At 44.8% G+C, this 15,586-nt stretch overlaps 1 protein-coding gene and 1 pseudogene across 2 annotated transcripts in view; one reads left to right on the top strand and one right to left on the bottom strand.

Annotated features, from left to right (window-relative positions):
* Window positions 1-12,054, top strand: part of UTP11 (UTP11 small subunit processome component) — a 250,829-nt gene extending 238,775 nt beyond the window's left edge. Inside the window, exons 2-9 of one of the 2 annotated variants that reach the window (XM_055586345.1) lie at window positions 864-983; window positions 5,156-5,217; window positions 6,408-6,510; window positions 7,764-7,877; window positions 8,354-8,447; window positions 8,544-8,674; window positions 10,970-11,080; window positions 11,799-12,054. In XM_055586345.1, the coding sequence (XP_055442320.1) occupies window positions 921-983; window positions 5,156-5,217; window positions 6,408-6,510; window positions 7,764-7,877; window positions 8,354-8,447; window positions 8,544-8,674; window positions 10,970-11,080; window positions 11,799-11,882 (762 nt within the window). In that variant the 5' untranslated portion in view covers window positions 864-920 and the 3' untranslated portion in view covers window positions 11,883-12,054. Of the gene's footprint in view, window positions 1-801; window positions 984-5,155; window positions 5,218-6,407; window positions 6,511-7,763; window positions 7,878-8,353; window positions 8,448-8,543; window positions 8,675-10,969; window positions 11,081-11,798 lie in introns of those variants that run through there. The other variant, XM_055586346.1, reaches the window with a different exon arrangement.
* Window positions 7,099-7,657, bottom strand: LOC129655838 (transformer-2 protein homolog beta-like; annotated as a pseudogene).
* Window positions 12,055-15,586: the final 3,532 nt, after the last annotated feature.

Here is a 15,586-nt window from a genome sequence, read left to right as displayed (position 1 = left end):
GTATCAGGGTCTTTTCTAATGAGTCGGCTCTTCATATTAGGTGGCTAAAGTACTGGAGCTTCAGCTTCAGCATCAGTTCAGCTCAGTTGCTCTGTAGTGTCTGACTTTGCAACCCCATGGATCGCAGCACTTCAGGCTTCCCTGTTCATCACCAACTCCCCGGCATCAAGCCTTCCAATGAATATTAAGGATTGATTTCCTTTAGAATTGACTGGTTTGATCTCCTTGCAGTCCAAGGGACTCTCAAGAGTCTTCTCCAACACTACAGTTTAAAAGCATCAATTCTTCAGCGCTCAGCCTTCTTTATGATCCAACTTTCACATCCATATCTCTAGTCAGTTTCTGTTGATTGGGGAAGGCCAGGAACCCTTGTCAGTATCAGAGTAACCTGTCCAACGTTATGTAGACAAGTGGCAGAGCAACAGGTGGTTTTAAGGACTCTTGTCTCTCTTTAGAGCGGTCTTCCAGATACACCGGGAAATTCACAAGGCTCCTAGCTTTAAACGTACCGCTTAAATACAGCAAGTGGAGCAGCGCTGTAGGAGACCGCGCATGCGCACACTCCAGGCCCAATTCGGTCCGAGGGCTGTGCCAGCCACGTGTTCCCAGGTGCCAACGCGGAGCCGAGCGCGAAGGCGAGGTTTCGGTACACGTGGACAAGCTCTGGCGAATAAGAACGGGAGGTTGTAGAGTCACGAGACTAGACCTAGAGAACTACACTTCCCAGAAGTAGCCTGTGGTGGACGCCTTCACTAGATGACGTATTTCCGGAAAGACAGGCGCTGGATAGGCTGCGGGGAGGAAGTGGGCGGTTCTAAGTCGCTGGTGGCTTGGCTTATTTCCGGTAGGATCCGTGGTCCGGCGGCTGAAGCGGTACGAAACCGGCATTGTGTATAGAGCTTTTCCAGAAGTGAGCAGACATGGCGGCGGCATTTCGGAAGGCGGCTAAGTCCCGGCAGCGGGAACACCGAGAGCGAAGCCAGGTAGGGTACCACAGGCCCCACTGAGCGCTTGCCGGTGGCCCCATGTGCTATTCCCGTCCCAGCCCTCCCTATCTCACCACCTGCGGATCTTGGCCTTCTCCGTGCGGGCATGGTACAAGTAAATACATGTAAATATATGCTAGCGACGCCGGCGTGGCTGGGGCGGAGCCTCGCCGTTGGGGAGGAGAGGATGTTCGTTCTCCCTAGGAAAAGAACAGCTGTCCTTAATCCTGGGAGATAAAGCTATCTTGCAAGGTTTCGGTGAGGTGGTTAAATAAGATATTGTGTGAAAAGTGTTTGATTTTCTTACGGGAAGTTGAGGTCAAAGTTCACACAGCCATTAAGTGCCCGACTGGAACTGGAGTCCGTATTTAAAGATGCTCAGCTCTGTCCACTGCGTCTGTGGGCTGAGCCCGAAGAGATCGGTGTTAACTAATGCAGTATCATCATCATGCCTTGGTTTTGAGGTTCCCTGAAGATCTGCTGCATATGCTTTTTGTTATGTCTCCCCCCGTAATGTTCATGTTTTCCAAGCCCATTATATAGATGGGAAAAATGAGGTTCACAGAACAGAATTGGCTTGCCCGGTCATAAACACCAATTTCAGGCCAGGTAAACAGTCGTAGGACTTTTGTGCGGGGTGTCCCTGTGTGGGGAACTTGAGTGGGAATTCGTTTAATGTAGGCAGAATCCATTATTCCACTATTCTCAGGAATCACACAATATCCTATCCAGAAAGGCCCTTAGGGATGTCTGGTCCAACTTCATATTACAGATGGGAAAGGGAGAAGGATGTGTCTAAAGTTGTGTCACTGATGGGATGGGATGGAACTAAGGCCTCCAGCCACAGTTTAGTCTTCTGGCTTAATGGCATTTATCAGACATTTATTGTGAACTTGCTGTGTGCTCAGTGGTGTGTTTGGACTAGTGTAATTTGCCACCTTGTTTGGACCTGTATATCAGATCAGATCAGTCACTCAGTGGTGTCTGACTCTTTGCGACCCCATGAATCGCAGCATGCCAGGCCTCCCTGTCCATCACCAACTCCCGGAGTTCACTCAGACTCAAGTCCATCGAGTCAGTGATGCCATCCAGCCATCTCATCCTCTGTCATCCCCTTCTCCTCTTTCCCCCAATCCCTCCCAGCATCAGAGTCTTTTCCAATGAGTCAACTCTTCGCAGGAGGTGGCTAAAGTACTGGAGTTTCAGCTTTAGCATCATTCCTTCCAAAGAAATCCCAGGGCTGATCTCCTTCAGAATGGACTGGTTGGATCTCCTTGCAGTCCAAGGGACTCTCAAGAGTCTTCTCCAACACCACAGTTCAAAAGCATCAATTCTTCGGCACTCAGCTTTCTTCACAGTCCAACTCTCACATCCATACATGACCACTGGAAAAACCATAGCCTTGACTAGACGGACCTTTGTTGGCAAAGTAATGTCTCTGCTTTTCAATATGCTATCTAGGTTGGTCACAACTTTCCTTCCAAGGAGTAAGCGTCTTTTAATTTCATGGCTGCAGTCACCATCTGCAGTGATTTTGGAGCCCAGAAAAATAAAGTCTGACACTGTTTTCACTGTTTCCCCATCTATATATAGACATGTCTAAAAGTAATAACAGCTAGCAGTGCTTACTGTGTGCCAGAGCCAGACAGTGCAGAATGCTTTACTCTATTATCTCATTTAGCTGTCAATAGTGTGTGAAAGTAGGCACCACTATTATGTTACATTTGCAGATGGAGAAGCTAAGGCTCAGATAGGTTGAATAATTTGCCCAAAGACATACACCTATAGCTGGCAGTTGACAAAGTCAGGGATCAGATCTCTGAATCCAAAAGCCACCAAAGGTTGAACAAAGAAGCAGCTTTGTAAGAGATGTGTAAAAAATGCCCAATGAGAGGGGGAGAAAAAAAAGGAAAAAAAAATTCTTGAAAAAAGGAAAAACAAAAATTCCAAATAAGAAACATGAGTGGGAAGAGGAGAGATGATGAGAGAAAGCATCACTATGAGATCTGTTGGACTTGGAAGGCAACGATAATAGCTGTCCCTTTGAGCACTGACCATATGCTAGGTCCAGCCTAATGTGCTGCATAAGGATTATCTCGTAATCCTACAACATCCCTATGAGGAGGATGTTATCCTCATTTTACAAATGAGGACTCTGATGCTTAAAGAGCCTGCCTAGTGTGACCAAAGGCACAATTTTGAGTAGTTGATTTAGATTCATAGAGAAGACAGAGGCCATGTGTGAGTGGGAGTAGAGGGTCTTTGTGGGAGAGGTGAGAAGGCCATACTGGAAAGGGTGGTAAACACATTGAAGAGAGCAGTCCCTATTTGGGTACAGTTTGGACTCTTTCCTGTAGGTCCTCACTGCGGCAGTGGGGGAGCACTGGAAGATAGTTGGTATGGAGGGGTAATTATGTGAACTATTTCAGATTCAGTGCCAGGCTTCCTTCTGTAATGCAGGTATACATTCAGGTGGACATGACAGATTTCAAGATTTCTGCCTCACTTTGTTGCTCTTTTGACCCTTGGGTTTTCTCTCTCTACTGTCAGCCTCCCTTTGCTGTAATTAAAATAATGATCAGGAGAGGGCTTGGGTATTCTTTTAAATACTGAGTTATTTCTTGCATCACTTCAGGGGTGAGGATGAGAAAGGAGACTTAAAAATCCCATCCAAGTTATCATAGAAGTTTAAACAGTGAGTTTATGTACTTCTTGAAAGATCAAGACCATTCAGAGTGGAAGAGGATGCAGTGTAGGAGAGTGGGGAAGAGCAGACTGTGGCCCCAGATAGAATGGGTCTAGTTCTAGCTTTGCCACTTACTAGTTCTGTCTGTGTTCTTGGGCAAGCTGTTCGTTAAACTGCCTTCCCTTTTTGGAAAAATGGGATAACAGTTGTGCCTGCTTTATCTGCTTTCCATGATTGTTTGGGGATAAATGAGATTGTGTTTAATGAGCCTAGCAGATTGCTTTGTAGTAGTGATTTTTTTTTTTCCACATTGATAAAAATTTTATTTACTCATGTTATATACTCATCCTTATAGGAGAATAGGCTTTTTTTTTTTTAAACCTTCTGGGAATGTCAAAGCTCGTAGATGTTACAAACTAAAGTAAAAGTACATGCAGATTCTTTATAATGATTTTTTCTTTCCTTTAATTTTATGTTTTCAAAATTGCCTAAGATGTAGTAGTAATTTTTAGCAAACGTGGCCTGTTATGATGATGTAGGCAGAAGTCGGTAGCACTGGCCTCGCCTTAGGTTAAGTGCTGCACAAGTGATAGCTTGTAGAAAGATAATACCAGGATTTAATCCTCGTACCTCCTGTGCTATCCAAGTTCTCTATTAGAGAAAGTATTTTCTGTCATTCTTGGTTTTCTCTCATGCTTTGTACCAAAATTAGAATTCTAACAGGACGCATATGCTGGGCAGCTGCTGTGTCCCGGCGGCTACCACTTGAAAGTCGCCTTTAATTCTCAGGCTGATCATGGGAAGGAGGTCCTGTTATTCTCACTTGATGGTTGCTGATGTTCAGTTGCTTAATCATGTCCGACTCTTGGTGACCCCACGGACTGCAGCACGCCAGGCTTCCCTGTCCTCTTCTATCTCCCAGAGTTTGCTCCAGTTCATGTCCATTGAGTCGGTGATACTATCCATCTCATTCTCTGCCACCCTCTTTTCCTTTGTCTTCAATCTTTTGAAGCACTTTATAGTTATGAAACAGCAACTCAGAGAAGTGAAGTGACTTGCGCAAGGTCATAGGTTGTTAAGAGGTACGGCTTGGATTTGAACCCCGTTCTTCAGACTCTAAATTTAGCTCTCTTAACCACAGTTGCTTCCCTGTTACTATGTTTTGCCTTCATAGTATTTTATAAACCCCTGGATTAAGTCCGTAGTAATTTTAGTACAGCTGGCAACTGCTCGCTTAGTGCCGAGTCACTGTTGCCTTTCTGTGTCCTTAATAGGCCAGGAAGCCTACTGTGGCCGTGCTTGTGGCCCCTCAGCCCTGGGCAGAGCCCAGTCGGGGAGGGAGGGAGCGGGGCAGCATGTTGGCTGCCAGGACATGGATCTCCTGAGCGCTCCAGAGACTCTCCTTCCTGTCAGGTGTCATGGTGATTCGGATATGTGTTTGCTGAGGAAACTAAGCACTTTTTTTTTTCCTTTTGTTTTCTAGCCCGGCTTTCGAAAACATCTGGGCCTGCTGGAGAAAAAGAAAGATTACAAGCTTCGTGCAGAGTGAGTGCAGTCCTTCTAGTAGAGGTGCTGCCAAAAAAGCTTACAGCCTCCCTGTACTGCAGCTGAATTGCCTGAGTGTCTAGCAAGGGCCCATTTCCTGCCATTGATAAAATGGCCAGAAGCTCTGGCGGCCCGTAAGATACCTTTCTGGGACCCTAACTTCTCTCTTTGTTTAGGTGGCGCATTATTTATTTAACTGTCATTGCATTGTGAATTTTTTTTATTATGTTGTTCCAGATCGTTTTCTCACGGTGGCTTTGATTTGCTTCTGCCTTGGTGTTTGAGCCAAAAGCTGAATCTTTTTTTCTCTCTCTTTTCTTGACGTTCAAGATAAAATCTAACATTCCAGTTGTTGAGTCTCTTACATCACCATGTGTGGTGTGGAATGAAGAGATGTGAAAGATGGATTCATGCGACTGAGCGTGGGTGATAATGAACTCTGAAAACATCTTATAAAACAATTATCCCCATTCTTCTTCTTCTTTAGCACTTTATTTGCAAAGTATTTTATAATTATTTGTTAGCCATGCATGTCAGCTGAGGTCCTTTTTTATGCTCCCAGAGCAGATGGTGATGAATTCAGTGGGTTGCTCTGGGTCCTAGAGTTTTTCAGGCAAATAATGATAATAACTGAGACAGTGTTCTATGAGAGTTATCATTTTTATGCTTAGTTATTCCACCTAGCAACCTTGAGGGGATACTGTTATCACGCCCATGCCCCAAATTAAATTGGGATGCAGAGTGGTTAACTAACGTATCCAGGATTACTCAGCCAGAGTGGTGGAGTCAGGGTTTGAACACAGACTGTCTGGCTCCAGAGCCCACGGTTTTAGTCGCTGTGCTGTACTACAGCGTGTAGTTTAATTTGGTTACTTGGTGCTTAGACTTGCCTCATAATCCTGTCTGAGTACTTCCAATTTGTGCTTTGTTGGGTCTCTCCCTGTAATGATGTAAATGGCACTAAAACTTACATGAAAAAAGGACTGTTATTAGTTTCAGGTAGAACTGGGATAGGAGTGAAACCACAGAGAGGTGAACAAGGTCTGCAACAGTGGAGTGTGGATCAAATCTAGTCACCACTGCGGCTCTTTTGAGTTTCATTTTGTACATATCACTAGATGCCTGTAAAGTTTGCTTGTTGTGTTTTTTTCCTTCTTTTCTGCTGTGAACTTGTTTAACCTGCTTTTTAGTGACTACCGGAAAAAGCAAGAATACCTCAGAGCTCTCCGGAAAAAGGCTCTGGAAAAAAATCCAGATGAATTCTACTATAAAATGACCCGGGTTAAACTCCAGGTGAGTGCCTAATGGATCAGTTGGTATTTTGAGCTGCAGCTCAAAAAGGAAAACAGGGATGAGGGAGGAGATGGAGAGAGAGGATCTTGGGCTTTTATTTAGCCCTTCTCCAGTTGGTCAGGTGCTCCTGGTCAGTATCCAAGGTGAAGCTGCCCTTTCACAAGCACCATGCGTTTCTGCCCCTGAGTCTCAGTTGTTTGATGCCTGGAACCGTTCCCGTTCTTCCTTTTTTTTTTTTATGTTAGAAAAGTAAAACCCAAACTTTATTGTTGCTTTTTGCGTTTGGAAGGATTTTACACACAGGCCTTGATCTTCAGAATACCCTGGATTCAGTAGAAAAACCATTTAAATGAAATTTTATACAGTAGAAACTAAATCAAAATTTAGACTGTAAAAAAATATATGCAGAACACGCTTTTCTGAAAACATTGAACAAAGTGCTGAATGCAGAATGAAAGTAAGATTTTAATCCACCAAAAGTAGTCATCATAGAAGGTGTAAAAGTCACTGTTCACTTTAAAAAAAATATTATCCACAGACAATATCCTAACTCTAAGACTGGCTTTAGAAAGTCTTCAACTTCTTGCTTTAATAGCAGTGGGGTGAATATGCTCACGCTCTAGAGTGTGATCTGTATCCTCCACAACTACAGTAGGGAGAAGATGACTGTCTTCTGCAGGTCTGATCCCTGTCTTGAGCAGTTCCCCATCCTCCTCCTTCACTTCCTTTGTAAGATCCACTACGACAGTCCTGAACATCATAGCCTCAATCATATCCTCTGTTGTAAAATCTTGACGGCATGAGCTGCTGTAGGTAGATCTCCCCGTGTAGATTCCTGGTGTAGGATTATGTGGTCTTTTTGCTATAGAGTAATCAACTCTGATCCTACGTTCTTCAAGCTCCATTCCATTGGCACACTCTTTTGCTTCCTTGGCATCATCTACATTTTCAAAGTATACAAACCTGAACATCTAGACTGCTGGTCATAATGCAATAGACATGTCAGCCATTGGGCCATATTTAGAGAACACACTTCTTTTAGACCTTTATCTGTAGTGTGCAGGTTCAATCCAAATACTGCCGGAGCTGTTCTGAGTTGGTGACAGGAGGTGCTGAGTTGAACATGTGTCTTAGAGGCATGGTGCATTGAGTGGCTGTTATATGTAGCCTTTGGTCCAGCCATGAACTGTGCCTACAACTTGTTAATGATTTTAGTCTAATAGGAACTGTATCTTCTCGACTTGGATTTTTAGGATGGAGTTCATGTTATTAAGGAGACGAAGGAAGAAGTAACTCCAGAACAGCTGAAGCTAATGAGAACTCAGGATATCAAATATATAGAAATGAAAAGGGTTGCAGAAGCAAAGGTAAACAACTAAAAATGTTTATTCTGATATGTTTTTGTTGGTTAAGAAGAGAAATAGAAATCCATTGATCTCAAGTTATAAGTTGATTCCTCTGGCATTTCTAATCTTAAAGTGCACTTAATTATGATAATGTTTTAAAGGTATAGTTAGCATGGTAGAGTAGAAAGAGGTCAAGTTTGAGAATGAGACAGATTTAGGTTTAAATTCTGGCTCTGCCTTTTATTAACCCCATGATTATGGACAAATGAATTTCCTGGGGCTGTTTCCTTATTTCTATCTCAGAATTATTGTAAGGATTAAATGAGTTTTGTGCAATGCCTGGCTTGATACATTTTAGTGATCCTTTCTTTTGAAAGAATGAAGCAAATTTTTTGCTGCCTGGTGATAATGATGTGAAATGGTCTAAACTTTTGCAAATTCATTTCTGATATCCTAGAAGAACCCAACATAAAATGAGACCATATTCTGTGTTGCAGAAAATTGAAAGACTAAAAGCAGAGCTCCATCTGCTGGATTTCCAGGGGAAGCAACAGAATAAACATGTTTTTTTTTTTGACACCAAAAAGGAAGGTATGAAATGTTTGAAGGTTTCTGGGACAGTCTAGCATGTTGGTCTGTGTTGTTTGGTGTTAGAGACAGCACCTTAAGGATTGTCTTGACTTTTAGTTGAACAGTTTGATATTGCCACTCACCTGCGAACAGCCCCAGAACTAGTTGACAGAGTCTTTAATAGACCTACGATAGAGACCTTGCAGAAGGAGAAAGTGAAAGGAGTTAACGATCAGACTCGACTTAAGGTAAGTTTCTCCATTTTTCTTCAGGTCTGAGTTTATGGGAATCTAGGTTCCTTTCCTCCTTTTCTCCCCGCTGTCTCCCCTGCACTGTCTCACCTCTCCACCCCCCCACCCCCCCGCACAGCATTCTATAAGATTATTTGTGGAAAAAGTACTAAGTTCTCTTGGAGAAACAGAAGGAGAATTTGGTGATGGGAATGGAAGTGGAGGAAGGTTTCTTAGTTTCTAAGATTGGAGGATGTGTGGCATAGTGGTCAGGACCATAGGTTCTGGTCTTTAGGTCTGCATTTGTTTTCTTCTTTTTTTTTTCTTTTTTGGCCATGCTGTAAAGTTTGTGAGATCTTGGTTCCCTGACCAGAAATTGAATCTGGGCCCCAGCAAAGCACAGGGTCCTAACCATTGCACCACCAGGGAATTCCCTAGGTCTGCATTTGACTCCACCTCTGACCCTGGGCTTATGCTTTCAATGCTGTAACAGATGGTAACAGTTTTAAAATACAGAGAAGCGGGGAGGGGGACACTGAAGATGAAGGGATTTGGTATACTTTGATATTAAACCTTTAACAGTGCCTATGCATATCCAAAGGTCTTTCATGTTCTGCATTTGTAGCCCAGATTTTGGATCGATTTGTCCTTATGGTGTTTTCCATTGCTGTAACTGGGTTCATGCAGAAGACATGCTTTTCCTCCAAGTCTTCTGGAGTTGAACTCTCACTTCTGACTGATTCGTTTAAAAAACTGCTGTCAATGTGTTTCAAGCAGACAGCTGTTCTGTTTTGATTTGAATCATTTACACTGCATCAGCTTTGCTTCCAATGTTTAATTTCACAGCAGCTTCTCTAGCTCAGAGGCAGCTAAACTTGCTTTAGTAATATAAATACCCGTAATTAGTTTGACTATATTGGGTAATCCCATAAATTTGACAGTCTGTGCAATGAAGTGAAAACAAAAGCTGTCTGAAACCACTGCTGTGAGACTATGCTAGAATTGGTGAATCGTTTAAGTCTGAGGCCCAGTAATATTTGTAGATAACACTTCCAGCTGAAGAGCTGGCTGACTAGTGTTCTAGTGCTAACGTTGTTTGTCAGGGAGTTGTGTTTTCAGTGAGCTGTGTTACTGACGCATCTCAGGTATTGCATTAGTCCCTAAAGAGATTGGTCCTGTGTAGGACAGTTCACCAACATGCCTTTGGAGAAGGTTTCTACCCTGGGAAAGTTTGAATCTTGCCCTTTTGTCTGGTGGTGGTGGTGGTTTTAAATCTCTTATTGAAAGCAAAATTATTTTGATTAATAAGAGACTGCTAGTGGTGGCTTACAAGCGAATTTTTAGTCTGTAACTTGGAGGGTTTGGGAAATCCATGAATGGGCTTTAGGAAGTCTGTGAACACCTTCTTCCCACCTTAAAATTTTATGTGACTAGGTATGTATGTTTGTATGAATTTATACAAACATATATGTACATTTATGTGAAGAAAGACTCTCCAGAAAAAGAAAGAATCCAAAGCTTTCATCAGCTTCTCAGAAGTCCATAATTCCCTTGTATTGAAGGGCCATTTCTTTCTTTTTTTTTTAATTTTTGGTTGCTCTGGGCCTTATTGCTGCACGGGGTTTTCTCTGGTTGTGGCGAGCAGGGCTACTCTCCCGTCGTGGTGCAGCTCATCGTGGTGGTTTTTCTTGTTTCGGAGCACGGGCTCTAGGGCTCGCCGGCTCGATAGTTGTGACACATGGGCTTAGTTGCTCTGTGGCACGTGAAATCTTCCCGGACGAGGGTTCGAGCCTGTGTCCCCTGCACTGGCAGCTGAGTTCCTATGCACTGTGTCACCAAGGAAGAGCTAAGGACCACTGGACTTTGAGGGGTCATCAGCAGTGAGAATTTTCAGGTCAGCTTTTACTGACAGAGAGTCCTGTTCTCTTAAGTTCTGCGGTCACTGCCCAGGGACCCTTCTCTGCTTCTCTATATACTGCGTCACGTTAGGTGACTGGGATGCTCACACAAAGGGTGAAGCAGCTCCGAGTAGTAGTGGAAAGATTCCTGGGATCTGTGAGTCTCGAGGCGCAGTCCTGCCTCTGCTCCAGGTGAACCATGTGTCCCTGGGTAAGTCACCAAGGTTCCATTGGCCTCTGGAATGCAGTGCTCTTAAAATGGACAACTTCAGAGTGTCTTGTTACATTGATTCTGGAGTAAGGAGGGAATTGATGAAACCATTTATGCATTTGGGCCTAAGTGGACTCAAAAACAGTTTCTTACTCATTTTTATTGTGTTAATTGTTTCACTGAAAAGGTGTGCTTCCTCTGCAGCGGATAGCGAAAGAGAGGCAGAAGCAGTATGATTGCCTGACGCAGCGGATTGAGCGTGAGAGGAAATTGTTTGTTATTGCGCAGAAAATTCAGACTCGCAAAGACCTTCTGGTGAGGAGAGAGAGCCTTAGGCATTCATTTTATTTTTTTCCTTGTAAAGGTCTTAACTGAAACTGGATTTCAGCTTTGTGTAAATCAACCCCAGTGAAAATGTCTGCTCCTCAGGGGCAGTGGTTTGAGCCAGTGTCTGTTACTCTGACAGTGTTGAAATGTTCCTTGATTAAGAAGGTAATAAGGGGCTTATTAGTCAGTGCTTTGGAACAGCCAAGGGTAGGATTGGGTGGCATGTGAACTTTATAGCTTATGAACAGCTATCTGTAACATTTAAACAGGTTAACAAAACAGTGCGTGTCGTTCACTGGTATTTAAAAATGGACAACATTGTGTAGTTAAATAGCAGAGCTAAGGAATATAAGATGCCCCTTTCATATTATTATTATTCCTCTAAATGTCAAATTCTTTGGCTTTGCAGATCATTTTGGTCTGCCTTTCTCAACTGGGGTTCCATAAGAGAAGCCCTACCAAAAAAGAAAAAAAAATGATTTGAGTACCTTTCTTCTCAGTTTTCACAAGAACTTCTGCACAGCCAACATCATTACGGAAGTCCTGGGGGAGGACTTGAGTCATCCATCAGTATGCCTTAGGACGAAGGGCTTTGTCTCTTTTGAATGTTGAGATGGGCTGAATTAGGGGCTTTAGTTATTAAACTTTCTATTTTACACAGCCCTCTCTTGTTACAGCTTCTACTGGTAACTTTTTTATTTTGTAGGATAAAACTCAGAAGGTGAAAGTGAAGAAAGAAACGGTGAACTCCCCAGCTATTTACAAATTTGAGAGTCGTCGGAAGCGTTGAAGTTTATAGATAAGGCTTCTCATTCCACATGGAGCAGAGTTTACATTTTCTTCTCCCCGTAACTTCAAATTCCATTGGTCGAAGTGACTTGGTTTTCCTGTTTGTAACCATAATTTTTTTGTAGATTTGACATTTGATATGAACACCATTAAAGCCCCTTCCCCCATCTGAATTGCGGGTTGTTGAATTCAGTCTTTTTTTGGGTGAGCCGCGCAGCCTCTGAGATCCCAGCTCCCCTACCAGGGATCAAACCCAGGCCCAGGGCAATGAAAGTGCCCAAGTCCAACCACTGAACCACCGTGGAACTCCCTGACACCAGTCTTATTTTTATATACTTTCATTTTTTTCATTTTATAAGGAGTATAATCTTTTATATAGCAAATTTGGCAAACAGATGAGTTCATTCCTAACCCCAACACTTACTCAAGAACAGCAGGTAACTTTTGCATATACTTAGAGGCTAGGACATTAGGGGAGCTGGGGTGAGCAGCTACCAAGAGCTTCCTGGTTGGTTTCCTCCATCTTGTGGGAGTTGGCACTGTTGTTGGTTTTGTGTTTTGGAGTTGTAATTAAATACTTCTATGGCTTACCTTTTTCATTTACTATTAAATCGTTAGCTCTTTTCCATTTGGTTACATCATTAAATTTTTAAAAGTAATATATGCTCACAGTAAAAACTAAATATTTTTAATATTTGCATAATGTTTTATCTAGTGGATAAACTGATTTTACCCTCATTCTTCATTTATTGGATATTCAGGTGGCTGCATAAGTTAGCCAGGAATGAGTTTTTTTTTTTCTTTCACACTTTACAGCTGAAGGTAGAAACCCTTGGAATCAGGAACTCACAGGGGCACTTCTTTATTGATGAAACTCAGACCAGGCTCTGTGTTCCTGCCCTCCTGGCCAGTTCTTGATGGCAAGGCTATAAATGGCTTGGTACAGGCCCTCACCCTGGAAATAGAGATCCCACCAGCCCCAGGGTGTGTGCAGCAGACACAGACTTCCCAGAGTCTCACCCTTCCCTTCCCTGCCCATATAGGGATGGTAGGCCGAGACCAGTCAGGACAGGGCTGAGCATGCTTAGAGCAAATGTGGGAGGAGCAGGATTCTGGGAGGCTTGCTTACACCTCACTCCCTAGAGGGGGAACTGCTCTATGTGGATTTTAAAGATTAAAAAAAAAAAGTTAAAACTTAATTTCCATGACTGTTATGTTCTGCACAAAGCTTAAAATGAAAGCCTGTTTCATCAGGATGTACTCGGTGGGATATAGGTCTGGGGGCCCTGGAAAACAGGAAGAAGGGCCAAGGGATTAGAAGCCAGCAGCTTTTGCCTTCAGGAAGGAAGCGCTTCCCAGTCTGGAAAGGTGCTGAGCTAAGTGAATGTTGACAGTCTTATGACAAAGGCATCTAGAGAGGTGAGACCTGAGCCAGGAGAGGACTCATCACACGGGTGTTGGACAGAGGAGCAGGCCGATCCAGCAGCATTCTGATCCTGGGACAGCACAGCTTGATCCTGCTGCTCTGACTCCCTTGTCCCTGCTTGGGGGGAAGGTGCGAGGAAGGTGGGGAGTACACCTAAATGCTTTTGGTGGAGCACGCTCCCACACAAAGCTGCCCACACTGTAGACTCTCAGGTTAATAGACGCACATGGTACCAACCACTCGGGCTGAAACACGGGTGTGTGCATATCTGCATACCCTCTGGTTCCCAAACAACACTAGGGTTTCATGGATGCAGGTTGCTGTGCTTAGTCATTCAGTCATGTCTGACTCCATGGACTGTATGTAGCCTGCCAGGCTCCTCTGTCCATGGGGATCCTCCAGACAAGAATACTGGAGTGGGATGCCATACCCTACTCCAGGGGATCTTCCCAACCCAGGGATCGAAACCAGGTCTCCCACATTGCAAGTGGATTCTTTACTGTCTGAGCCACCAGGGAAGCCCAGGAATACTGGAGTGGGTAGCCTATCCCTTCTCCACGGAATCTTCCTGACCCAGGAATTGAACTGGGGTCTCCTGCATTGCAGGCAGAGTCTTTCCCAACTGAGCTACCAGGGAAGCCCCTGGACACAGGTTAGCACCCACAAGCCCTCACATACATAGGTGCACAGGTCAAATGGAGCAGGAAGATCCATCCTCTCTGAGTAAGTTCCAGGGTAGAAGTCATCAGAGCACTAGCTCTTTAAGGGATAAAGCTAGGGATCCTGAAAGCCGCTCAGTTTGTCCGACTCTGTGACCCCATGGACTGTTGCGCACTAGGCTCCTCTGTCCATGGGTTTCCCAGGCAAGAATACTGGAGTGGGTTGCCATTTCCTTCTCCAGGGGATCTTCCCAACCCAAGGATTAAACTTGTGTCCCTTATGTCTCCTGCTTTGGCAGCTGGGTTCTTTACCGCAAGCTAGTGCCCCCTGGGAAGCCTAGGGCTCCGGAGCTGTTCTTAAACTGAGGGCTGTCTTCGAGGCCCAAGGATTCTAAGGGGAAAGACTGGCTGCCCCTCTGATGAACCCAAGAGGCTCCAGCTTCATGGGTCCTGAAAACAGGCCAAGGGCTTTGACATTTTCGTGCCTGTTGGAACCTCAGACTCCTGGCTCCTTGCTTGGAAAAGAGAGATTATTGTTTCTTTAAGATCCATCCCATCCAGGTCCAGAGGGTGCTTGGGCTCTTGGTGGCATCTCTTCTAGCTGTGCCAAGAAGAATGTGGCAGCCTCCAGAGGTGGAGAGCATTTCTCTTGGCAGAACACATGTGAATCAGATCTCTTGTACAAACCCAAGTTTCCAAAGCAGCAGCTACACGGGCGACATGGAAGCCCCAGGCCTCTCTAGCACAGAGAACCGGCTAACCCAGCTCCGTCTTAGTCCATTGCCACATCTGACTGAAGCATCTGATTGCTCTTCTGATTGAAGCAGGAGAATATCAAGCCCTGGCTGTTCTGGTTTTATTTGAAGAAAACCTTGCTGCTGCTAAGTCGCTTTAGTTGTGTCCGACTCTGTGCGACCCCATGGACTGCAGCCTACTAGGCTCCTCCATCCATGGGATTTTCCAGACAACAGTAGAAGAAAACCTTATACTGGACCAATTCCTGGCAACAGAGTGGGGAAGGGCCCAGTAGGTGGAGCTCCTGCCCCTTCGCTGAGGTTAGCTCTCAGGGTGCTGGCGTTGAAAGCACCCAATACTCCATAGGTGCTTAATAGGCATTTGGTTATTGGATTTAATGCCACGTAAGTGAGCTCCTGTAAAAAAAGATGTTCTCCACCCCAGTCCCCTTCCTATCCCCGCCTCCCCACCCAGCTTGAGATCGGTGTGGCCCCTAAGGGACTGGACAGGAAAGGGCCTTCCCCTCACATTTCTGGTGAGGATCATGGAGGAAGCCTGTGTTGGCGTCCCAGGTTGTCCAGTGATGGGTGGTTCCACTGAGACATGGTGGGTTCTGCCCATGTGCAGTTCTGTTTGCGAGCAGATGCAGACTCGCTCTGCCGACCTGTGGAGGCCAGCGAGGCCGGGCCTGCTGGGACTTGAGACAGAGAGGTGAGTGGGTGTCTGGTGCTGGCCTCCCTTCCTCTTCGAGCTCTCCCAGCGCCAGTTCACAGAGCCTCATGCACAGGGTGTCGGAGAAGGGCGGGGGAAGCCTGGGTGGGAGTCCTGGCTCAGAGCCCCAGGTGAGTGGAGTCAAAGGCGGACCTGAAAGACCGTCTTGGGGCT

This window comes from Bubalus kerabau, chromosome 6 (assembly GCF_029407905.1).
Source record: "Bubalus kerabau isolate K-KA32 ecotype Philippines breed swamp buffalo chromosome 6, PCC_UOA_SB_1v2, whole genome shotgun sequence".
Lineage (NCBI taxonomy): Eukaryota > Metazoa > Chordata > Mammalia > Artiodactyla > Bovidae > Bubalus > Bubalus kerabau.
Note: the sequence above shows the minus strand (reverse complement) of the source record. Positions and strands in the feature narration are given on the sequence as shown.